This window comes from Anomalospiza imberbis, chromosome 22 (genome assembly GCF_031753505.1).
Source record: "Anomalospiza imberbis isolate Cuckoo-Finch-1a 21T00152 chromosome 22, ASM3175350v1, whole genome shotgun sequence".
NCBI lineage: Eukaryota > Metazoa > Chordata > Aves > Passeriformes > Viduidae > Anomalospiza > Anomalospiza imberbis.
Window position 1 is genome coordinate 3683253 of NC_089702.1, and position 25199 is coordinate 3708451.

General features: G+C 45.7%; 2 protein-coding genes across 3 annotated transcripts; both read right to left on the reverse strand.

The window, feature by feature from the left end:
• Positions 1-3498: 3498 nt before the first annotated feature.
• Positions 3499-8605, reverse strand: LOC137486618 (keratin, type I cytoskeletal 19). Of its 2 annotated transcripts, XM_068212049.1 has the most exons (8): positions 7969-8605; positions 6511-6593; positions 6037-6193; positions 5620-5781; positions 5358-5483; positions 5021-5241; positions 4262-4290; positions 3499-3766 (listed from the first exon to the last, which is right to left on the reverse strand). In XM_068212049.1, the coding sequence occupies exons 1-8, from the start codon at positions 8407-8409 to the stop codon at positions 3747-3749; spliced, it is 1239 nt and encodes a 412-aa protein (XP_068068150.1). In that variant the 5' UTR covers positions 8410-8605; the 3' UTR covers positions 3499-3746. The 2 variants fall into 2 exon arrangements, with proteins under 2 accessions (XP_068068150.1, XP_068068149.1); XM_068212048.1 differs by having other exon boundaries at positions 3499-4290.
• Positions 8606-17927: 9322 nt separating this feature from the next.
• Positions 17928-20813, reverse strand: LOC137486703 (keratin, type I cytoskeletal 15-like). The gene is made up of 6 exons (XM_068212138.1): positions 20282-20813; positions 19387-19469; positions 19077-19233; positions 18716-18877; positions 18427-18552; positions 17928-18334 (listed from the first exon to the last, which is right to left on the reverse strand). Exons 1-6 carry the CDS (start codon positions 20726-20728, stop codon positions 18005-18007), a joined length of 1305 nt encoding a protein of 434 aa, XP_068068239.1. The 5' UTR covers positions 20729-20813; the 3' UTR covers positions 17928-18004.
• Positions 20814-25199: the final 4386 nt, after the last annotated feature.

The following is a 25199-nucleotide window of genomic DNA, read 5'->3' on the forward strand; positions in this document are numbered from 1 at the left end:
ACCGGCATCCATCTGTGTGCAAGGGAGAGTGGAAACAGTAAATTTATTAATCATTGTGAAATAGCCCAGAAAGGTAACACAGATTGAAACAACTCAGTTAAAAGAGTAAATGTGGGAGGACTAAGATCCTGTTACTTTGGAAAATGCAAAGAGAATGGGTTTAAGGTAACACCGTTCTGATAGCAATAGATGTGTTTAATGCCAGTGTGCACAAGGAAATGGGGTAGTATTTGAAAATAAGTCTTGAGAAACACTCAGAAGAGGCACCTTAATCCTTCATTTAAGGCAGGAGTCTGAAACAGAAATACATTATTGAGCCAATAAATTGCCAGTGAAATTCAGGAATTCAGTCATCCGGCCCTGCTCACCCTGCAGGGAAGGCAGATTTGGGCGGTGTGTGAGGAAGCAGGAGCTGCCCGAGTGCCCTGCTGGGGATGGGGTTTGGGGAGTGTGGCAGTTGCCGGGAGTTTGCAGAGCACCCCATTCTCTGCACAACACAGGGACCTCAAATAAAGCTTAAAGAAGAAAACTGATACATTTGCTAAAAACATCATAAGAAGAGCATTGTTTTTAGCAGTCTTTGGCAGTACAGAAACTGAGCTTGGAACTCAGGATGGGGATTTCGGATTAGCCAAGGCTCACAGGAGTTGTTGGAATAAACCAAGGGGGTTTCTGACATTTCCAGCTGAGATGTTAATGCAGGCACAGGGAATACACGGCATTTTCACTTGGAGATGTGCACTTGGGAGGGAAGAAATGGCAGAGTCCAGCTGTGCTGTGCCCTCGCAGGCTGGCTCTGGGCACGGCCACTCACTCCAGGCTGAGCAGAGCACACGGGTGGGTGTTCACTGCTCTGGAAACATGTTTCAAACTGAACCTGGCCCTTTGCCGCAGCCCTTCAGTTTTGCTGCTGGGCAGATTAATGGTCTGTGTACCTTGCCAGATACCTGTGTCTCCAAGGGTTGGTGGCTCACAAAACAAGTTCAGACAAGCCCTTCTGAAGATAAAAAATTGTCTTAAAGATGCCTGTAATCAATGCCCTGAAGTGTGTGCACTGCCAGGGGCTGTTCAACCGAGAGAGCCCACAAGAAGCAAATCATATTCCATTAAAAAACCCAAGCAATAAAACACCGCAAAATTTAGTAGGAAACTTCGGGGAGTTTTCATTGAGTCTTCTTTCACTCAGGTGTGATAACTCCTTTGGAAGGTCAGTGGTGAAACACTCTTTGCTGCTTTCTAACATGCCCCAGGCGTCACGCTGGATCAGTATCAGATGAACGCTTACAAAAATGAGGTAGCAGATAAAAGCTGTTTCCTTCTGTTGAATATTTACCATTGGGAAACAAAATAAATCAAGCAGCCAATACAGATCATGCCCCATAACATAATTTAGACAATGATTTTTACAGCATTTTCTCCTTACAGACTGTACAGTGAAATAGAAGCAAATCGCTTGTTGAAGTAAAAAAAGAAAAAAATAAAAAGGCTCTTTCAAGCTTATGCCTTTATTCCGGTCTCACTACCTTTGCTCAGAGATTCCTTATCCAATGAGACATGGACTCATCCTTTGCACAGTCACAGAATTGTATCTGTGGTACCTGAACTTCTTGGTTTGTCATCTTCCACAGAGCTTTCCTGGGAGACATTCCCTGACATGTCTGTGCTGCACTAACTCTTTTGTTACCTCTGCTGTGGGATTAACGGAGCTGACACACTCCAGCTCCTCCTCTCAGGACAGCAAGTTCCAGTCAAGCAGCAGCTTGTTTGTCATCTCAGTGATCACTCTGTGAGTGATAAAACCATCACTCAGAGGAGACATGACATGCCTTTGGAAAACACTTTTTTCCTGAACCAGATGCTAAAATTATAGTGTCTGAGTGATTTATATCAAACATTTTACCAGAAATCCTTCATTGCCTTACAGATACAGGAAAAATTAGTAAAATTATAAAATAAAATTAGAACTAAGCTATAAAAATAAGAATTCAGGATTTTTATAGCTTGCATTCTTGGAGCATGAGAATTTCTTGTCAGACTTGCACACTTGCAGCTGGACAATACCAGAAATCTGCAACAGTGAGCTCCTACCCTGACTGGTTTTGTCACAAGAAATTGCTCTCAGGGAATGGGATTTATTAAGATTAAAAAACAAACCTGGAGCTGTTTGTTCTTTCATGTAGGGAGGTTTCCAGGTCTTGGAGTTGTAGGGAATAAGTTTGGTACAAAGCATGTGTTAATGCATCTGCACTCAGCAACTGCCTGTACTGAATGCACAAGATCTTCTCCTGGCTCTTCCAGAAGTGAACCCCACAAAAGTGGGTGAGCTCCTGAAGGATCCCCTGCTCCCCATGTGCCCCTTGGGCCACTGTTCCCTTTGATTCTGCCCATCTTTCTCCCTGTTCTCCCCACCTTGTCCCTTTGACTGTTCTTCTCTCCTGTCACAGTTGTCCCCTGTCAAAGTGAAGCCACTGCTTAATGCCACCATACTTCATTCCAGAGGCTGAGCTGGGATTGTCGGTGGCAATAGTGACAGCTGATGTTGACAGGTCACCTGAGTCACTGCTGAACCAAACCCAAGCACCAGCACCCGTGGATTGAAGAGGATTGCCCCACCTTGAGAGAGGAGGTCCAGAGCTTGGGGTGCTCCAAGCCATGAGAACACTCCGTTGATCTGCTGTGGACATCTAGTAGTGAACAAGGGATCACGAACATTCCCCAGGGTCAAGGAGAGAAGTGCTGAAGGATTTTATGATGTCTTCCTGAAACATGCAGGAAACTGATCCACTCTGGGGGAGAGCAGTGTTGGGATACTTTCAGTCTGGGTATAGCCCTGTTTTCATTCCCCCCGAGCTGTGGAGCAAAGTGTGCCTCTGGTAACAGCAGGAGCTGGGAAGGTGCTGGTTGGGCTGGAGCCATGGTTTGCTTTTAGCACAATCCCTGAGTTTTCCATGGCTGTAGCCATGGTAAACTTGGTTTACCATGTAGCAAATAAAATCAGTGATTTCTGGGTGTTGGAACTAAAAGTGATTCCACTTGGAATTTCAGCTAGGATAATATCCTTGCAATGGCATGGGAGGTAAGTGGGCTGAAATTGGTGCTAAAGGTTTGTAAGCTCTATGTGAATGGGGAATGGAAGTGAAGAATTCTCCCAACTGTGACTCACCCCTATGCTCCTGCAGGAGTTATCTATGAGCCAGTATTTTACTTTGGATTTTACCCTATGAAACATCTCCCAGCTCCTGCTGCTCTCCAGAACCACTTCCCATCCCACTGCCCCTGCTGTGCAGAGTGCACAGCATCGTACTGAGAAACCCAGGTCACTCTTGTGTCCCCCTCCGAGGGGCTGGGGATGCCACTGCCTCTGTATTCCAAGCTCCTCCCAGCAAGAGGAGCCAGCAAGAATCAGGATGGAGCCCAAGCTCCCCTCACTGTGAACACTCTCAAGGAGGCTGGCTGAGTAAAGCCAAACTTCAGTGAATTATCACAAAGAAGCAAAGATTGCAAGAATATCATCTTTATTTGAGTAGATGCAGCAATTCAGTACATGCAAAAGCTATAACTAATTGCAAAGCTGACCCAATTCACATCTTAATCATCACTAAGTGAATGAATCTGCCTAAACTTTGTGTGGCCAAGAACCTTCTGTGCTTCAACAGTCATTTCCAGCAGTTCAGAGTGATTTCTCCATCTCAATCCACATATGTTGTCTGCTTATTCTCAGTTTGCAGATGACCTTTGAAGGACCTTCAGTGCTTGTCTCTTTTGTCTGCAGTAACACGGAGAGAAAGAACAGCAATTATTTAAGCCCAGCTCACACAGACCACTCTGTGATGGGCGATGAGCTTGGCTGGGGCCTCATCTCTCATTCCCTTCTCTCAGAACTTTTCCTCTCCATCGCCTGGATTTGACTCATCCCTTTTATGACACTGCTGACCTCTAACAGCTCAAGGCAGGTTTTACTGGCATGTTCCTGCAATTCCCCCGAGCTGGCCAAGCTTCAATTCCCGTGTCCTTTCATCTGGGGAAATGATTAATTGCTTTGTGCTTTACTTAGGCTTTACTGTAGCAGAGTCTGAGATGTTTTTCTGATATCTGACATACATTAATTGCTGAAATTTGTTCCATTCTAACTAGAAACAGCATTTGTTACTTTTTTTTTTCTGTGACAAATTATGCAGACCCCATTCTCTAGAACAGACACAACTACCAGTTATGTGGTTTTAGAAAATAAAACTTCTTCAGAAAGAGAAAGAATTCTTACCGGCAGTTCCTGAAAGGGAACCAAACATCCTGTGGAACAAAGAGAACAATTGAAAGGAGAGTTAACACATCAAATGCTGCATGAGATGAGGATGGATGAAAGCAAATTGTCTATCAATCATGTACACCGGCTGCAGTCAGGGAAGAGATGCCCATCTCCCTGCCCTCCTTCTCAGCAAAGGACACGGAGCTGTGGTAGGAAATATATTTTTAAACTGCATTGGGAAAAGACATTATGGAGAAGAAGTAACAGAGGAAACCAAACCTTTCAACCCCTGCCTCATTTTTTTCCTCCTTGAGGAAGATTGTGAGATGAGATTGAGCTGTGCTCCCATGTGGGAGTCACTCAGTGACTGCCTTCACTTCTCTTCCCAGTATTTTCTCCCACACTGATTCCTGTTGGGCAAGAGTTCTCCACCTGGTAACAGGGAGTTTATGGGAATTTGGTATTAATTTTTATATTCTGTAACACATTATTAACTGCACTTTTCCTGACTGTGATGTAGCTGATCACTTCAACTGTTAGTTGCAATTAATCTGCTGTGCTGAGTGTCAGTTCCCCTTCCTGTTTAGAAACTCTTTGAGGTCTTACTTCCTGTAAATGGCAACTGTAACATTTCTAGCTCCACCATGGTCCAGAAAAATTAGTTTGTTAAAAATTGTAGAACTCCAGGAGCATTTAATTGTGTTTACCAAGGTGCTGTGGCAAATGAGCACCATGACATGGTCAGACTTATGAAGCTGAGCAAAAGGTTCTTACTGGGACTCCTGGCCTTCCAGGAGCTGTCGGTACGTAGCGATCTCTTGCTCCAGCCGAGTCTTGATATCCATGAGGATCTTGTATTCGGTGTTCTGGCGCTCCATGTCAGCTCGGAGCTCAGCCAGCTGTGCCTCGATGCTGCCAACCAGCCCCTGGATCTGTGCCAGCTGTGCGCCATAACGCGCTTCCGTGTCGGCCAAGGTGCCTTCCAGCGCCGCTTTCTGTCAGGGCAAACCACAGACAGGAAAGGTTGCTGCCAGTGCAGGACTCCGTGCAGGGAAGGAAACATGGGTCCTTTTCAGGGAGGGGTTGTCAGGCAGTGCAAATTCTGACATACCATGCTGAGCTGGGACTGCAGCTCGATCTCCAGCCCTTGCAGGGTGCGTCTGAGGTCAGTGACCTCGGACTTGCTGCTCTGCAGTTGTTCGGTGTTAACAGCGACCTCACGGTTCAGCTCTTCAGTCTGAGACAGGGAAAACAGTACGTGAGAAATGTGGGGGGGCGCGTAAGGCTGTCACAGCATTTTTCTGTGTGTTTTAATAGTTGTTTCTTTCATGGATTTTTTTGGTTAGTGTTTGTACAATACGGAGGGGTTTTACCTTGCTGTGGAACCAGGCCTCAGCATCCTTCCTGTTCTTCTCAGCCATGTGTTCATACTGGTCCCTCATGTCTGCCAGGATCTTGGACAGGTCAATGCCTGGAGCAGAGTCCAGTTCAACGCTGACTTGACCGGCTACTTGCCCTCTCAGGGTACTCAGCTCCTGTGGGGAAAGGCAGAGGAGACAAAAGAGGGTACAGTCGTAAACTGTAGCCAAATTGTAAAATATTATGAACCTTCTGTCCTTTCTTCAAGGGCTAAGGCTGACTGACTCCCCTGAGATACTGGCAGGAGGGATCCCAGTCTACACAGGAATCTTCTCCTCACTGCTGGAGAGCCCAGGGCAATCCTGAGGGACTCCACAACTCCACAGGTTGTTTTTCTAGTGCCACTTTCAAACGTGTTTCTTGGGGCTTACCTCCTCGTGGTTTTTCTTTAGGTAGGCCAGTTCCTCCTTTAATCCTTCAATCTGCAGCTCCAGGTCGGCTCTGGACAGGGTCAGCTCATCCAGGACACGGCGCAGGCCGTTGATGTCGGCCTCAACGCTCATGCGCAGGCCTTGCTCAGTCTCAAACCTTAAAAAAGCAAAACAAACCCATTCAGGTTCACTGATTACCCAGCCCACAAGAAACACAAGTATGAATGTATTGGGGTTTGTAGGATTTATGGTGTAGCCAATGTAATCAAGCATTAAACCTTTCTCCCCATATCCCACATCATGCAAAATTTTCAGTGGTGCTCTTAGCAAGGACATGAAGGCTTGAACTGCAAGCACAGGATCAAACCAATATTCATACAGGGGTTTTAGGGGCATTCCATTCCTGTTTCACTGCCCTTTGGCTCAACAAGGATTTTTGCCTACTCATGAGATCTTCTCCCTCTCAGAAATTACTTGGTTTTGAAGTCATCAGCAGCCAGCCTGGCATTGTCAATCTGCAGCACAATCCTGGCGTTATCAATGGTGGCATCAAGGATCTGCAAACAATGAGAGCTCATTACTGAGGCTGAAACAACTGTTATCAGCTTCCCTGCTGTGCAGATAAGAGTGAAGAGTCTATTTCATCCGTAGCTACGGAAAATAGAGATGTAGGGAAGGATCAACGATCTACAGCAAACACATCACACAGATTTATCACATACTTCTGCCAGGATTCTGTTTTGGACACATCCTCGTGTCTGGTGTATGAAGTGGCTTTATGTTGAAGTTGCACAGTGAGACAAAACTACATGCTGGCTGAGAGGGAGAGGACTTTGAGACACCATCTTTGATTACATTTTTATTTCCTAGAAACCCAGGATAGTGTTTATTGATTATTTTAATGCATGATGAAAGCCTCTGAAGGAAATTTTATTTAGAAGGAATCTCTGTTCAGTTTTGCCTGGAAAGCATGTCTTCTATGCCTGCCACTTCTAAAACTCAAAAGGTCATCCACAAACCAGCTGTATGGTTTCCCACCCCTAACTAAGGGGAGAAAAAGAAAGGAGGGAAAAGAATACTAGCAGGAGGAAATCCCATTGCCAGTTCTGCCATCAGCAGAGCTCAGATTTTGAATCAGGAGCGAATGTGGATAGGTTGTAACAAGGAGAAGCAACCTGCGTGGGAGCGGTCATGAACTCCAGGCTGAACTCAGAAAACTAAACCTCAAGTTTTCTTTCTTGTATTTACATAGTTAATCAGCTACTCCCTGTGTTATGCAGGGTGTGTATCACCTCAGCAATCTGTTATCAGGTACCCTGGGCTCTTGGGGCAAATCCTGCATTTATATATAGGATTGATTACTTTATATCTGCTGTTTCCTTTTTTCCTAAGCCAAATGTTTCAGTTCACTTAATTCCAAGGTTAAGTATGGGAAATGTGAAAAAGAAATTGCTCTAAACTCATTTTTATTTTCATTGTTAAAGCAGTGTGTCTGGGCCTCTGAGGGTTTTCAAGCTCTGTGGCAGGTGAGAGGTTGCAGAGACCAGCAGGTTGCTGTCACTGCTTGGCTCTCATTACGTATCAGTTTATATGTGGTCATACATACATTAACTGTCATATGTGTGTGCATGACATGACCAGCATGTGTATAAACATATGCTTTGTTAAAAACAAACATTATCAGACTTCAGTACTCGGCCATCCCCCAGTGACTGGGTTTTACCTCCCCTTGGCTAGCATTTAAAAAAGTAGATAATTCCATATTGACATTGACTTTATCCCCCCACCCATTCCTTGCATTTGCATCTAATCTCCCTCTCCTTCACATGACCTGCAATGCTTTGTAGGGGTTCCCTAAGGAACTACTTGAGTTTTCATGCTTCCTTTGTAAGTGGAAATCTAAGATGACTTTTGATAAATATTAACACCTACCTTGTCTCGAAGGTCCTCAATAGTCTTGAAATAAGGACTGTAGTCCCGAGCTGGGCTTGGTCCTTGTTTTTGGTACCAGTTTCGGATTTTGGTTTCAAGGTCAGAGTTTGCCTCTTCGAGCGCGCGCACTTTCTCCAGGTAGGAGGCCAGGCGATCGTTCAGGCTTTGCATGGTTGCCTTTTCATTTCCCGAGAGGAGTCCATCGCCGCCCAGGCCACCCCCATAGCTAAAGCTGCTGCTGAAGCTGCCTCCACCATAGCCACCTCCCAGGCCGCTTCCCAGGCCAGAGGAGACGAACCTGGCAGAGGACACGGACACACCTCTGCCACCAGATCCCCCGTGGATGCTGGGGGCCCTGAAGCTGCCACCGAAGCGGAGGGAGGAGGCGCCGGGTCCCCCCGCCACGGAGGAGCTGGTTTGCCTGAAGCTGTAACTGGCCATGGGGAGGAAGAGCAAGGACCCGACCTAAGCTGCACCTCAGCGATTCGTGATCCCGAGGCAGGAGAGTGCCCTGCTCCCCCGGCGCACCGCTTTTATGCCGGTGACAATGGGAGTTGTCTCCAGAATGTGTTATCTGAAACCCATGGAATTTATCAGCCCTAAGCCTTCTGCCAACACGGCGGTTCCCCTTATTGGTCAGTGGCTGTTTCCTTCCCCAGTACCTCCACACGCAGGAGGCGATCCCCTCCTCCGGACCGCTGCCGCTTGAAGCAAAAGGTGGGATTTGGAGGAGGCGGCTCCCTACCGAGGGAAGCGTTCCTAAACCTGGTTAGAGTTTACCTACGTGGAAACAAAGGGGTTAGGAGCGCACCCGCTGCGGCCAGCGCCGCGGTCAGAGCGGAGTCACACAAAGCCTTGTTTTAACAGAGTGATTCAGCCTGATAACAGAGCTTGTAAGGAGTCCAAATGGTGAACAATGTGTGTGGACCTTCACGTTCCCACCCCTCTGTTTCCCTCATCCCCCTTGAGAAAATGTCTTCTTTCAGAAAGGAAGTTTTCACTCTTTCTGTCTTTACTCTCGGTTCCTTTTGGGCTAACAGAGAACGTGCTGTGTCTGAGAGTCTGGTTTTCTACAGACACAAGAATCCTCCTGAAGCAGCCATGGCTGTACCTGTAGCAGAGAAAAGCAGTGGCATCCCTGAGTACCCGGGGAGTGAGCAGAAACAAGTATCTGATTACACACTGAGTCCTTTGATTGCTACTGAAAGAGAGAAGCAAAGAGAAGAAACAGAATCACTTAGTCTTCTGGTCTTTGAGAGTCATGAAAATGTTATTTCAAAAATTTTCAGGTCCTCTATTACCCAATACGGATTTTCAAAAACTTTTGTTACTGTGAGCTCTTCCCTGAGCATCCCTAACACACACGGGGATACTCGGAGCTTTCCTTCCATTCTCTTTCTTTCTCATTCCCTCCAAATTCTGTGGAACTCTTCAGAAGTGTTTTGGAGGAAGGAAGTTCTGGCCTGGCAGCACTTGCAGCTCCTGGGAGCAGCCAGGCCTTTCTATACCCATGAAAAATGCTCCAGGTGTTTCAGGCTACACAATGAGCTGCACTCTCTGTGTATAGAGGTGTCAAACAGCAGGGCAAATTCAGGGAGGGAAAGAGCAAACAGCAAATGGGAGGCCAGCCAAAGCACCTGTATCACCAGGTAATGAGGAGGCTGTATCAGAAAGAGGAATTCTGCAGTGACTCAGGTGTGGGATATATCACTGGATACGCACAGGATATGTACCACGCTTCAGCCCTGGGACACCACAGTGGAGCTCTCCCCTCTCTGTACAGACTTTGCCTTCCAGAGCTCTCCATCCTGCACTGCAACGCTGTGCAGCCTTTCCTGACAGGCCCAGGGATGCTTCTGCTGCCAGAGACAAGCCAGTTCCTTCTGGAGACCTGAATGTCCTGTTCAGCCCTGGGTGGGACAAACCTGCCCAGCCAGTAACTGCTCCAAGGGCTGTGAACAGATGAAATAGTGGTGTCAGGAGGTGATGAGAGAAAGCAACTGGAGAATAGTTATTTTTTTGTTAAATATTAAAGTCCATAGTTGGAGCGTAAAGAGCACCAGTGCACGTGCTTTTCTTCACTGAACAGAAAAGCAAGAAGCTGAGAGGAGAATAAATACCAGTGTGTTCTTTTTGAGATCTATCTCCTGGTGCAAGGAGTGATGAACATCTGTCCCTCCAGGTACTCCTTCAGCATTCCCTGGACTCCCATATCAGGACCTCAGTGCAGTGTATTTTTGGGTTTTGCAAAAAAAAAAAAAACAACAAAAAAACTCATCTGTGATGCTGCATAATATTTTACGATCCAGCTCATAAAAATTGGGATCTGGAAGGCTTCTGGATGCCCTCTTCAGTATCTTGAGTAAAAGCATCAATCACAACATATTACACTGTCAGAATATTGATCTGGTACTGCAGGCAGGTCTGGGTTCGCATGAGCTTTCATGGAAGAATCCCCCAAAGAATGAATTTCAATTCTTAGTGGCAGTTTGGAAGTACAGCTGAAATGTCAGGAAGAAGAAAGGAAGAAAGGCTTGGGACACACAGTCAAATGGATCACTCCGATTTATAACACCAAATACAGCATAAGCCTCTAGTACCAAATCAATCCCTATCACACCATTTTTGCTAAAACTTAATTCTAAATATTTTAACTTTCAATTTCTGTTTTACCTTAATGGTTGCATGTGTTTGTTTTGGTAGGGACTCCCTTAAGATGAGAGTGTATATTTAAATGCTTGCAAAAGCCTTCAGTATGGCAAGCTGAAGAAGGTGCTGTTAGCATTCAGTGTAGGTCTCTTTTTCTCACAGTACTATAAACCTAATTTATGGTAGGGTCAGCTTTTTCCCAATAAGGAATGGTCAGAACAGGGAATTTCCCTTATCTGCACCTTATCAGAAGGGAAGGGAGACACATTTTTTCAGGCAGAGTCATCCAGACACACCCAAGCTCCTGGCTAAGACCTGGTTCTGCTTTACCTTTATCTTCTCTGCCTTGCCAGTCACTGCTGCTTTATAAAACCATTCATATTGTTTCAGAGTAGCTTTATTAATTGTCCAGTAAACCCTTTTTTTCTTGTCCTTGAGGACATTGGTATATCCTTCTCTCTTTTCACATCCTGCTGAATTTGCCTCCAGGGATAGCTAATGCAGTTACACTTTAATGAACTCACTGAACATTTTAACCAACTTTGTTGGTGCCTGCAGTTCCATGGATGCATCTGTGGATGAATGAGCAAAGCCAATTTATTTTTCTGGATTTACCTTTTCAATTTTAACTGTTTGTCCCTTCTGGTGATTCTTCCTTTCTGTCTTTGCTTCCACCAATGAAAATGTGCTGCTTTTTCATGTGCACATTTTGAGTCTCCATCTCTTCTCTTACTCATATGAACTTTTTCCACCCTCCCCACCGATCATGTCACAGGCCCTCTTAAGAACATAGCATGGGATGTTTTTCTACCATTTTGAAGATCACAGACATGAAGTATTTGTAGCTTATTAATCCAAGCACAAAATTTTCTATTTTTTCTTTTAGACTTCCTTGTGGGAAGAACTAGTGACAACAAGCTCTGATCTGCAGCTAGTTGCAAGGTAACTGCAGTTATGCTTTGCCCAAGATACAATTCTCAGCTGTCTGGTTTTTACAGCCCATCATAAATCTTTTTTTATTTTTTTTAACCTTTAAAACCTGGCATTGCCATATATTCCCTGAATGTGCCAATAGATTGTGAGACAAGAATGCTGCTGTGCTGAAGAGGCAGGTCCCAGCACATACACACACAGCTGTGTGTGGCTGGAGAAGAGGGTTGGGAAGAGCAGAGCAACACTGGGAATTTGCTCAAAATGACTATTTTTGCAAAGTAGAGGGATTGTGGTGAAGGGAATGCATAGTTTTTGCACTGAAAGAGGTGAGAAGCAAGGTTATGTGAGAGTTCTGTGTTAACAGAAATTGTGAGAGTAAGACACAGGACAAGACATTTCTGTCCAGGGCTCTGGTTTGTTCATGGCAGGACAGAAATGACGGATCAATGATTTGAGCTGAACTGGAATGATTCCTGCCCAAGCTGCTGCAGTGCTTTTGGGGCACAGAATTTCATTTCTCAATGATTGCCATTTATAGAACATTTAAACAGATTGGTATGAGGAAAATAAATAAAAGATCCTCCTGAAGAGGTCAAGCACTTTAACTGGGAGCAGTGTAAATACTTTGCAAATCCTTGAAATGGCTGTGGTGTGGAAATGCTTCATTATTGTCCCTGTTTCCCTAGAAACATAACTAGCTTTAAACTCCTGACTCCTCCATCATTCCAGAACTCTAATAATAAAGCAAATCAGGGAGTTAAGTACCTGAGACAGGAAAATAAACCAAATTTTCTTATCGTGTGATTAAAGATTGTGTGGGAAGGAAGGCTCAGTTGGGGCACCAAGCCCTAGGGAGTGCAAGTCAACTCACTGGATGTGCTTTCACACTTCCTTTAACCTGTTATCTGGCTGGTAAATCTCAGCAAGGTATGATTGGGCTGGAAACTATTACTTGAGAGTCAAACATCCAACTGACAGGAGGATGTGTTCCAAAAGTCAGGTTTCTGCAGGCAGCAGCAAAGGCAGTGCAGGGGCCTCTGCCAAAGCCCAAGGGACTGAACCTGTCCCAGGCTCAGGAACGGTGGCTCTTGGACACTTGCCATGGCCTCTGCACGCTGCACTGAGGGAGCAGGCCTGGGGCTATCCACAGGGATCTTCCCATACACCCCATGGAAAATTCCTGCTCAAAAATAAATCCTAGACTTGGGAGGGACACAGGGTAGATGGGGCTCATAGCCCAGAGCTGAGCTGTTTTTTTCTGTTCCCATCAGTAAAGCATTTGTATGTCTATTATTTATATCTATGTGCTCATATATTTACATGAATATACTTGTATTTATAGACATATATTGTTATTTCTCTTGTTAATTTTGTAAGAATATATCCTGATCGTACGGGTAAGCCACAGCTTCCAGTAAGGGCAGAGATTTGACTGTGCAAGCTTTAAACATTAGTTTGAACATTAGTTATGGATTTAATTAGAAAACAAGGAGCTCCCTTAGTACCCTCCTGGTGGATCCTTGTATTTGGGCTTTCCTGATCCTACTGGTGGTTTCATACTCAGTTTTCCTTAACAGGAATTCTCAGAGCCTGAAGATCTTTGGTTGGGCTCAGTGAGAAAATCCAGCTGTTGCTTTATGAGGGCAAGCCCTGCAGCCTCTGGTTTGTGGAGCTGCTGCCAGGGAGGCGTTTTTAACACTTGGTCCTCATGGCAACTCTGAGCCCATGGAAACCCCTTTGGAGCCCTGCTTCTGCCTGCCCTGGCTGGTCACACAACTTTAAGGGAACAAAAGGGGATTTCTCACTGCTTTTGACAGTTTGTGCCACTTACATAAAGGACTGTGTTACCCATGTTTGTGTGTACCAGGAAAGTCCCTTCCTGGGCAGTCCTGGCTGTTACCTTAACTAAGAGCCGTGGTTTTCCACCAGACTCTGACACCCATATGCAGCTTTATATCTTCCTTTTATTAAAAACTGAGGTTTGTGCCAACTGTTTGTGTTTTGGGCAGCCCACAGCCAGCAAAGCAAGCAACTGAAGTGCTCTCTGAGTGCCTTTTCATGCTTTCCTAATGGATTCAGCTTTAATAACTGATAAAAATCTGGTGACATGTTTTCTAACAGCATTTTCGACAGGAAGGAGTTGTTGGAATTTATTTAAAATCTTTGCGTGTGTGTGAGCGCTGTGAACTTTTGGGTACGGCTGTGATTTTCAACAGTCTGACATCAGGTTGTGGGAAAGAACTGAACTAAATTGGGAATGTTGTCAGAAAATGTTGCTTGCTGAGGCTGTGGTAGCTTTGATCCCAGCCCTGCGCGGGCTGGAACACAGGTGTGTGCAGGGAAAGGTGTTCCCTGGAGCCAGGCTTGGCAGAGCCGCGGGAGCGTGGGCTCCCAAAGTGCGCTATTAGGAGTAATTGCAGTGTGCAGAAACCTCTCTTTAGGCAGTGCTAAAACAGCTCTGAGAGCAGCTCCAGTGCGCCTGGGTCTACGTGTTCACTGTCACTTGTCCTTTATCATGGAATCATGGAATGCTTTGGGTGGAAAAGGACCTCAGAGCTCATCCAGTCCCACCCTCTGCCACAGGCAGGGACACCTTCCACTAGAACAGGTTAATCCAGGTCATGAACACTTCCAGGACAGCCACAATGTGGAAAGACTTAAAGAAATTCCGAGGTTTGTTGGGATTAACACTCCAAAGTGTTATATATTATGTGAAACCTAACAGAAATTGTTACAGAGAAAATGAATTTTCCTGCCTGAATTCTCATACTTACTTAACTTGGCTGCTGCTATTTTTCTTGGTTATGGTGGGCTGGTAAATGTTAGAAATATCACAGGAGCTCCTTTCCTCTTGCTTTTTTGTTGCAGGCACAGTGAGTCAGTTTCTTTTCTCATTCCTTGAGTTGACGGAGGGCCGAGAGGGAAATCTTCCTTGTCACCTCTGTGGTTCCATTTCCTTGTAGCCAGGAGTGCCAGAGCCTGGTAGGACTGTGCACAAAGGCACCAGGAGTAGCAGTGGGCTGCTGTACCTGTCCATATCTGACAGCTGCTCTTGCAAATGGAGGCATTGCTGTGGCTCTAAATCCTGCAGGAGTGTCAGAATCCTGATCCAGAGTGAAGCCCCCTGGAGAACCCAGTCCACTCAGTTCTGGTTCTTGTCTTGAATTTCTGTCCATACAGCCATTTCACCCACTTACCTTCATCAAACCTCCTGAAAATGTTGGATTGTCCATCTGGAGGTCCATCTGGAGATGATTAATTTCCAGAATTGATCCAGAAAAAGTTGGATTGTCCATCGGGAGATGATTAATTTCCAGAATTGATCCAGAAAAAGTTGGATTGTCCACCTGGAGATGATTAATTTCCAGAATTGATCCAGAAAAAAAAGTAGGATTGTCCAACGGGAGATGATTAATTTCCAGAATTGATCCAGAAAAAGTTGGATTGTCCACCTGGAGATGATTAATTTCCAGAATTGATCCAACCACGGGATTTGGGGCCTTGGGAAGCGGGAGGAGCACAGAGCGCCCCCTGCAGGCCCGGCTGTTAAGCACAGCCATCGACTCCAAGGCACGAAATAAAAATAAAAACGTGCCGATTTTCCTATTCATGAATCTGTTCTTTCCTTGTACGAGCCGTATCCCAGGCCTGAGGCTTTAGTTTAATTTTAAGAGTGTTTTGAGCAGTTTGTATCACAACTCCTACTTGTTATTTCCTTAATTGCCATCAGAGGATGCCAGGGAGCCGACCCGTATGGATGGACACACTGTCTGTCACCCACAGATAAATTCTGTCCCTGGTACAGACCTGTGGGACACTCTGTGGAGCACGATAAGGATCAACAACAGCATTCCCTCATGCTGGCACTGCAAACAGGTCCCACCTAAAAGGGATCAGAAGGGAAGCAGGAGACTCGGGAATGTTCCCAACAGGCAGCCTAGAGCACAAATGGCTCCTTTCAGGGATTACAGACATTCTTCCTAGTTAAACTGTGCCTAAAGAAGGTGTTTGATCCCAAAGTCCATTATAGCTGGCTAGTGATGAGGGGTTTTGGGATAGTCAGCATTCGTTGATAAGAGAGAGGAGTAAAAGGGATCATAAGGCAGAAGAATCTGTTACTTCCACAGAGCCAAAGAGTCTTGTAACTCCGAGGAGAGGCAGATCTGCTTTGACTTTACAGACCTTTGTTTCCCATGGAAATAGTTTCTCTGACTCGTCCCTTTCCTGCTGTGCTGAGAATTCCGCCTGGATTGTAACATGGAACAATTTGATGTATTTTAAAATAATACTTTGTTATCCAAAATGATGATGTTTTGCCTGTCCTGACTCTTTGCAAACCGAAGTGTAAAGCAGCGTGACAGGATTAGAAATGTCGGTGATTTAGGAGGTGTTCAGGGAACAATGAAGACTCTCAGACCCACCCAGGGTCTGGGGCAGGGCGGCAGTGGAGTCACTCCCCTGCTATGTGGCTGACCCTGTTCAGCAGCTTCCTTAGCCCTGCAAACCAAACACTGAAATGCAGATTTCTCCGTTTGAAATTACTGAGATATTTCACTCGTTTTCTTCCCCTGTTGAGCCCAAATAAGCTGAGTGTGGTACACGAAGTCACGAAGTGGGGCAGGTTTAGTGACAAAGCTTGAACCTTGCCTGCACCGTGCCATTCTCCACCCAGAGTTCCAAACAGCATGGATCTGGGAATGACCCTATGGAATATAGGAACACACTCCTCCATGTGGAATTTCCAGATAAAAGACCTGAACTCAGATTTTCCAACATGTCAGGAGGAATAATCCCAACAACTGAATGTTGGGTTAGTAGAACTTTCATAGTCCTCACTCATTTCCTGATCTAACCCTTTGCTTTAATCAAACAAGATTAGACAGAGCTCTTGCCCAGAATCTGGGAAAGGGCTGCCTCAATAGGATTGATTTCTTGTTCAGGGACTAGGGAAAAGTGGTTTTGATTTGACAAAATTTTCATGAAATTTTGGAGTTAATTAATGCTAATTTTTCACTTCAGCTGCTGATTTGGAAAATGAACTACTTGCACACCCCTTGCAACATATGCTATGAAAAAGGGGTTCCCCCACCCCTTTCTGTTCCCCATAGGTGTCACCCTTGAGTTTAATGTGGATGTGTTTATTCATCGCCAGAATTTTATCCAGTCATTATATGATTTAGAATTCACGTATTACATAATTCACGCACAATTTTTTTGTGCAGCTGACTTGTTACACCTAAATGTAAATAGAACATTAATATACCAAATAGACTGCTGGACACAGAGTTTTCTTTGCATTGCAGAAAGGTAAAGCTTTATTTGAGGGATTGTTGTTCACCAGAGAACCAAGTGCACTGCAGAGTCCTGTGTGTGAGCACAGTGATCACAGTGATGGACAGTATGAAAAGGGAGGAGTAGATAATTTTAGGAAAAGCCTAGTAGTTATTAATTTTGATTTCATGAATAGCATTTGGAGAGCAGTCTGTGCGTGGGGTAGGTCACAGCGCGTGTGGGCTGTGCGTTGCCGCGCTGTGGGCCGGGTGCTCCCACGGCACTGACGGGATCAGGGAAGCCCAACACGTCGGTGGTATCTTAACACACTCTTGACTGCCCTGTGAAAAGAAAGAACAAACCATTGCTCCAATAGGGAAACCAAGAGTCTCTTCGCAGCACTGACATTTCAGACTCAACCACTATTTAAATATCCATTTGTTAGCAAAAGCATGGGAAAGGAGCTTAGCCTGTCTCTGGAATTGGAGCCAAACCACTTTGAAATTAAGAGCTTTGATTGTAAATGGTTTAATCCCTGCTGCAATTGCAGATGTGGAAGCCATAGCACAAGGTTGGTATTAACAGAAAAAGGGATGAAGCACAAAATGTGAAAGCCGTAAGTTTGGATGCTCTTTGAAAGATATTTCTTACCTGCCTTGTCACCAGATTGACCATGACAGTAAGAACTAGAAGTGTGGGAGGACATACCTCCTCCTTGGAGACCTCCTTGACATGATCTGTAAAAGGAAAGGAGATTTAATGAAGGAAGCAATAAATACATACTGACATCATGTGCAGTGAATGTAACAGCTCAGCTTTTCCTGGATCTTGCAAATATATTTTTATATATATTTCTTCATTTCATTCCATTCAGCTGTAATTTCCAAGAAAATTGTAAAAGCAGAGACAGCAAGAGACTCTTGCAGTATAATTCTTGTACTCTCACAATCCAGCTGTGCTTGTTTGTCTGCTGACAGAAGGAACTTCATTACAATTTGGTTTGGCACGGTGATTCCTCTCATGGAATTCACTCCGTGCAAACAGGTCAAGAGGAACGGATTAACTCAAAACCTGGCAGTAACAATCTGCTTCGTGTTTCCCTTGATGTTTGATCTGATTATGAGGTTTTTGATAGACACATTTCAATGCAGGTGCTGTGAAAAAAAGTTGCTGAACTTAGATTTCAGCTAGAGACAAGTAAAATATTCTGCTCTGTCTTCCATGAGTGCCAAGAGAGAAAAGCTTGTGATAAAATTTGGGCCCTTATTTGCAAACAGACAACGTACACAAGGTCCTGCTGCCCCTCCTGCAGCAGCGACCGGTACTGCTGGATCTCCTGCTCCAGGCGCATCTTGATGCCCAGGAGCATCTTGTACTCCTGGCTCTGACCCTCCATCTCACAGCGGATGCTGGCCAGCTCCTCCTCGATGCAGTTGATCTGTGCCTGGATTTGTTGGAGTATGCGGCTGTAGCGAGACTCGGTTTCTGCCAGGGAGTTTTCCAGAGAGCTTTTCTGGAAAGACAAACACAGGAGTTGAGGAGCAGAGTTCTCCGGCTCCCTGCCCGTGCCAAGGAGGGAAGGGCCCGCAGATCCTGCCCACATACCGTGCTGAGCTGTGCCTGCAGTTCGATCTCCAGGTTCTGCATCTCGCGCCTCAGCTCGGTGAGCTGCTGGCTGCTTGTCTGGATGTCCTGGCTGCTGGAAGTGACCTGCTGGTTGACTTCTTGGATCTGCAGAGTCAAACCCCAGAGACACCTTCTGAGCCACAAGGGAGCAGATTTGCTGAATGAGAGCTCACATCTCCAGGGAGCCTGTCCCTTTCAGCCAGTCCTGGTACCAGGGTGTCTGGGCTGTGCCACCAAAGGAGACTCTACTCTGGGCATTGCTACATACCTTGACCTCATACCACTGCTCCACCTCCCGGCGGTTCTTCGCAATGATCTCTTCATATTCATCTCTCAGGTCATTCAGGATCTTTGTCAAGTCTTCTCCAGGGGCAGCATTGACCTCCACGCTCACGTCGCCACCAGTTTGGGACTGGAGCTGCCTCATTTCCTGCAGGGAGTCCAGAGAGAGATACAAGAGCACACACAGGTCATTTGTTGTGCAGGGGACTGTGGGCAAAGCTCTACCAAGGTACAAAGGAATGACAATCCCACGGCATAAGGTGAAATTCACTTGATATGTGGTGGTGGGAGCCATGAAGAATCAGTGGATTGTGTATTTGGCTTTGCTGTTTATCACTGGATCATACCTCCTCATGGTTTCTCTTGAGAGCAATCAGCTCATCCTTCAAGGACTCCAGCTCAGATTCCAGGGAAGACCGAGTGGTAGTGAGATCATCCAGGATGTTTCTCAGGCCATTGATGTCACCCTCCACGGTCTGACGGATGACCAGCTCATTCTCATACCTGTGCCAAAGAAAAGCAAAGCATTACACACTCACTTCATTATGATGTGTAGGCTTGATCATACCACTTTAGACAGATCTTCATCCATCTGCATTCATGAGATTTATAAAATTTCTGAAGCAAAACAGGCAAGGTTCACAGGAATCTACTCACTTCATTCGGAAGTCATCGGCAGTCATCTTGCTGTTATCAATGTCCAGAATCATCCTGTTGTTGTCCACAGTGGCAGAAATAATCTGCAAAAGAGGAAGGTGGAGAGGAGTCTTTCTGTGTTCTAGCTTTCCAGGACAAGCAGAAATAAGACACAAAACTTTGGTAGAGTTTTACTGCTGGTCTTGGAATTGTTTTATGGAGAAGTGCAGGGGGCACGGAGAGTTCCTGACTTGCCATAGCACAGGGAGTGGTGTGTGCAAGGTTTTGGCTTTCCAAAGATTTTGATGGAAGAGTATATTGATGGGGGAAAGAACAGAAGAATATTTATTTTGGGAAATGGCCAAGCCCCATGGGGTTCTGCACTCACTGTAGGAGGCAGTGTGGGCTTCACCCTGATGCTGTAAGTCATCTCCTTATGAAAATGGTTGATTGTAAGGGAAGACCTCAGTCCTTCCACCTGGTGTCTGTAGGAGTGCGAAGGGACAAAGGGAGCTCAGATCCTGCCATCCAGGTGCTTTGGCTTTGCACTCCATCCAGCTGATCTGGCTGGGAGCAGAGGGCAGCACTGCAAACCACACAGGTCTGGTTTGGAGCCACCTGCACAACGTGGGATGTGCATTGCGTGAGCCAGCGTGTCTGTGGCTGCTGGGGCTCCTGGTGCCTCGGGCTGTGCCCTGTTGCCTGTGGGCTGCTGTGAGGGTTTGCTCAGCCAGGGGACGGGAGGTGCAGCTCAGCAGGTTTGTGCCTGCGGTACCACCAGCACGGCCGTGCCGCGGGTGGTAGAGCCCGCTGCTGGGGACAGAGGGAGGAGGAAGAAGCAAAGGGGAAAGAGGAAGGCCTTAGAGGAGAGAGGAGCATGTGGGAGATGGAGCCACGTGTGCCGGGATGATCCTACCTGATTTTGGAGTTGTTCGATGGTCTGGTAGTAGGAGCTGTAGTCCTTGGAAACGCTGGGAGCTTGTTTCCTGTACCACTCCCGGATGTGGTGCTCAAGCTGAGCGTTCTCTTCCTCCAGCCTTCGCACCTTGTCCAGGTAGGAGGCCAGGCGGTCGTTGAGGTTCTGCATGGTGACCTTCTCATTGCCGCTCAGCAGCAGGTCCCCCCCAGGGCCGCAGATTCCCGCAAAGCCCCCGCCGAAGCCCCCGGCAAGGCTGCCCATGCTCAGGCTGCCCCCGTAGCCCCCGCAGGCTGCCCCGCCGTAGCTGCCACCGCCGATGACGGAGGAGGCGTAGCGCCGGCAGGACACGGAGGAGCTGCGGCCGCTGCCGCCACCGCAGGCACCTCCACCTCCTCCTCCGCTCCTGTACGAGGTGCTGGATGTTCTCTTGATGCTGCAGCTCATGGTGAAGGGATCAGGTATTCAGCCCCAGATGCAAAGCTCTGCACAGCGAGATACAGGAAACCAAAGTGCAGCAGGCCGTCCTTGCTGGTGGCTATTTATACCTGCCCAGGTGGGTGTCACCTGCCAGGCAGTCCAGCTTCCCATGGGATTTGCCAGCCATAGTGCTCATGCTGAAAGTGATGTGCTAAGGGGAATTTCTTCTGGGGCTTGGGACAGCCCTCCCCCCAGGTACTGGGTTTGCATGCTGATTCACACAAGCCTACTCTGCAATTTCGGGTGGGTGGCTGTGAGTTAGATTTTGCTGGAGATAGTTTGTTGCTGGCTACTTAGTGAGTGAGACTCATTTTAATAGTTGTTCTTTGGAGTAATTTTCTTTTGTCCTGAAAGCAGGTGGTGAAAGCACCACCTAATAGCTCTGCTTTAATTTCAGATTTTGAGAAGTGTGAACTCAAGCACCCTTTGCATGCGGCTGGTTCAAATTTACCTCAGAACTGCCACTTCTGAAAAGTAGAATATCTTAAGAATTTTAGGTCAGAATCTAGAGTTTAGGTTTAGAATTTCTTTTCCCTGGAGAAGAAAGCTTACTGTGGGCACTGTCTCTCAGAGTACATAATGGTAAATAACCGTAGAATGAGCTTAACAGCAGCGATGTTATTTCTGTTCTCACCAAACTCTGGTGGTATCACTTGCAGGAAATCCTCCTGTCTCCTGCTCTGGTATGCATGCAGTGATGCCATTTTAAAGTTATGAGTTTTTAAACATTTTTGTGCATATTTCCAATCACTTAGAGGTTATCTTTAACTGAAATATGTACGTGAAATCTATATGGCTGCATTGGCTCTATCCTGGGAGAGGGAAGAAAGGATTTGTCTTGGCCAGATGAAGATTGAGATTGTTATCAGCTGGCTCTTGAGGAAGGAGGTACCAGGGCTGTTTGAAATACAGAACAATCCTGTTGTCCATGTAGGAAAGGGCACAGTCTGGATTTGAGTGTGTTTGGGCTGGAAACTAAGGGGAAATTTTTAACTATGGGAAGCAGAAGGATCTCGAAGCATTTCCATTGCAGGAGCTGCGGATGGAAGACAGAGTTTGAAATCTGATCTCAGTCAATTGATGTTGGGGATTTTATCCTTGTGTAACAGAGGTAGCTGTGATGACCCTCTAGATCCCCCTTACCTTCAGTCTTTTGTCCCTTGGTGCTGCACCACTGCACCATTTTGGTAAGGGGGCAGATTGTGATAAGCCCTTTGGAAAGGAAATTTTGCCTTTAAATAACTTTAGGAAAATGTGAATTTTAAACCTGAAAGACAAGGGGCCTCATTATGTGAATGTTGAACTTTAATGGAAATCCATCTCTACTTGAAAGTTATCATTTACCCATTTTTTGTTGTTGGTTTCTCCATTTATGCTGTAACTTATACACACCCTGCAGTTGTGGCTCAAGCAGGATTTTTTTTCTTAGCCACAGTGATTATGAGATCCATAAAGTTACTAATGTGTGTTATGGCTGACTGAAGGATCATGGAAAACCATTCACCCTCTTTCTTGACACATCACCACCCCCATATCACAGATCCTTTGATCTGCATAATTATGATTGTTGTTTTATTGGTAGCTCTCTAATTATCCGCACGTCAGAACCAGGTGCTTTGCATATGTTATTGAGACTGAGTCATCATTATTAAAAAATAAAAATTATTTTCTCACAGGGTGTGATTCCTTAGTCATATTTTCCTCATTAGGTTGTTGAAATGCACTTTTATTCTCCTCTATGAGAATTTTATTGCTGATTGGTGGTAGTGCCAGAGGTGTTGATTTTATATCTCCTTCTCGGCATCATTGCATCACAGCACCTGGCCCAACAATTTCTGACATTTCCCAATGCTGTAATTTCATACTGTCACCAGGTGCCTTTTCTCTGTCTCTCTGTTCCTCTCTTCTTTTTGGGATAGGTGAGCTAATCATCCTTACTGCCATAACTGCATCCCAAACATTTCATCTCTAGACTCTTCTGTAACTTGGGGGTATTTCCTTGTCTCCATGTGCATTTCTGGCCACTGTCCTGTGGACATGGCTCTTGGCCGGAGTTGGCTGTTGTGAGTGAGTTTGGACCTGCTGATTTACTTCACAAGCCAAAAGAGCCAAGACTGTTCAGGAGCCATTACCTTTCACGATGACAGAAGAAGGTCAGACATGTTCTGCTGTAGAAGATGTTGAGGCTCCTCAGCCATTCAAAGGTGCTGTAAGAGCTTTGAAATCACATTTTCCCCTGGCAGACCTTTTGCTCATAGTGCGCCCCATGGACCTCTGCAAGTCAGAAGTTTGTTTGAAGGAGGAGTGCTGTGAATCTTTTCCAGTGCTGTTTACTCACTGGTGAAGTTGGATGCTCCAAATTGGCAGAAGAACCAAAAGCAGCCTGTGGTTTCCACAGAGGCTGTGATGCCATTACTGGATGTATGTCTTCAGTCACACTAGAGGGAGAGGACAATCCTAGATACAATTACTGGTAATTAATTGTTTTACAGTAAATGAGTCAAATGTGGTCTTGGTAAGAAGGGTGCTACTCCCAAGAGTTTCGTCAGGAACTCCATTTGTGCATTCCTCATCCGTCATTGTCCTGCAGCATCACTCAACCTGTGCATTTGTTCAGTTCATTCAGAGCTGTAGGATTTCCACAACGCCCCATTCTCTGCTCATCTTTCTCTTATGTCACTCCATGGGGTGGGCTCATAAACTTGCATATGTATAGACCTACAGAAAATCCTATTAAATGTGAGCTGTTTTAATTCTGCAGTTGATCTGAATCATTACTCATAGCCCTTCCTACTACTGAAAAAGGACAAATTTGGAGATACTTCCAGAGGGAAATTAAGCTCTTCCAGCAGAGGGATCCTTTCCTGTTCTCTTTCTCTCTACCTGCTTCCATGCGCTCCTGTTATCGATGATGCCTACTAATTGAATTCTAAATTCCTCCCTGCCAAAGCCTTTTTTTCCCTATCCTGTAGATCTTTTCAGAACACTAAGCAAGTGTATGGCTTTTTCTAAGAACATGGATGAGTGAAGTGAGCACTGGGAGCAGGCGGTGGTGTCAGGATACCTGACCACAGAAATAGCACAAGTTTTCTGGAGCACCTGCCAGCCTTAGATGGAGGCTGTGTGTCTTGCTGTGCCTTTGGCACACCTGTGGTGTGTGTTGTCCCTAGGACAGGCCTTGGCCCATCCCTAGATGGGCATTAGTGCCCCATGGACCAGCAGGAATGTGTGGAGGGCATTGTGCTGTCAGCAGCAGGACTCCACATTGAGCTGATCCTGCTGTAGAGACTCCTGCGGACTCTTCCCAGTGCCACCCACTGCACCAAGACCTCACACTCCCAAATCAGTTCAGAAATGGGGACAGACACTGCAGCTCTGGAGTTCCCAGGAGTTCTCTGGGTGAGGACTGCATTTTTGATCATTCTGATGCTTCTCTGTGTTTCTGGAACATTAGAAGGAAGCAAAATAACCTTTCAGTTCTTTATTTATGTACATTAACTGTAATTTAAGGTTCCATAATCTGGCTTCAAAAGCGATGTCTCCTTCAGCTGCTTTGGCTACAGTAAATACAGCTGAGACCTGAGTGAGCTCTGGCAGCCTCTAGAGACAAAAGTCATGTTTGCATTTGCTTTACATCACTTTCTATACAGTTAAAACCTGAAGTGTGTTTTTTATTCATTGTAGACAGGCTTTTATTCACAAAAATTCTTGATGCTGGACTGATAAAAGTCAGTTTTTCAGCAGGTGTAGAAAAGTGTGTTCTCTGTGGACACTCACTTGCAGGCTGCAGTCAGGGTGCTGTGCTGGCACAGCCAAGGCATGTGGTTGCTGAGAGAAGACCTAAACAAAATCAAACTCTTCTAAGTTGTTTGTGATGAGAAAGTGTTTAATTGCATTACCCTAAGGAATCAGTCCTTCAGTCTGAAATGAAATGGGAAATACTAGAAACCAGGTTTAATCAGTGGGGAAGGGACGAACAGGATGAACCTGTAGTAGTACATGGCTGATTCTGTGTATCTGGTGCACAACAGTCAGAGACTGAAAAGGGGCTTCACTGTGATCTTCAGAGAGCAAAATGCATCTAAAGGAACTGCCCTAATTTAGTATTGCTCTTTCATCTCTAATTTTGTTGCATATTTTATGTTCTTAAGCAGTAAAATATAGAAAATACCTGCAGTGAAAGGAATGTGTCTCTCATTTCTCTTAAGGCAGAGTATCAGCCAGCTGTGTGTACTAACAGAAATGAGGTTCTTGGTATTATATCAGTATTTAAATTGAAACTTCTATCATGAAACACTGGAGTGTTTTTGGTGCATGACACTGAAGGGAACAGATCCATTTTCTTGCTGTCTTTTTCTCCTAACAGAAGTCAGCAATATGTCATTCTCTGTGCAACAAAAGGTGTAAAAATACTTGTGAGGAAGACCCTTCATACTGG

What these genes read in the sequence shown, in the direction of transcription:
- LOC137486618 (XM_068212048.1), bottom strand. Translation starts at nt 8,409, where the DNA reads ATGGCCAGTTACAGCTTCAGGCAAACCAGCTCCTCCGTGGCGGGGGGA. An exon ending in GCTGATGACTTCAAAACCAA is followed by an intron (nt 6,194 to 6,510) that starts GTAATTTCTGAG and finishes TGCTTTTTTAAG; the next exon opens with GTTTGAGACTGAGCAAGGCC. An exon ending in CTGGAAGGCCAGGAGTCCCA is followed by an intron (nt 4,291 to 5,020) that starts GTAAGAACCTTT and finishes TTTGTTCCACAG; the next exon opens with GATGTTTGGTTCCCTTTCAG.
- LOC137486703 (XM_068212138.1), bottom strand. Translation starts at nt 20,728, where the DNA reads ATGAGCTGCAGCATCAAGAGAACATCCAGCACCTCGTACAGGAGCGGA. An exon ending in TCAAGAGAAACCATGAGGAG is followed by an intron (nt 18,878 to 19,076) that starts GTATGATCCAGT and finishes GACTCCCTGCAG; the next exon opens with GAAATGAGGCAGCTCCAGTC. An exon ending in TGCAGGCACAGCTCAGCACG is followed by an intron (nt 18,335 to 18,426) that starts GTATGTGGGCAG and finishes TTGTCTTTCCAG; the next exon opens with AAAAGCTCTCTGGAAAACTC.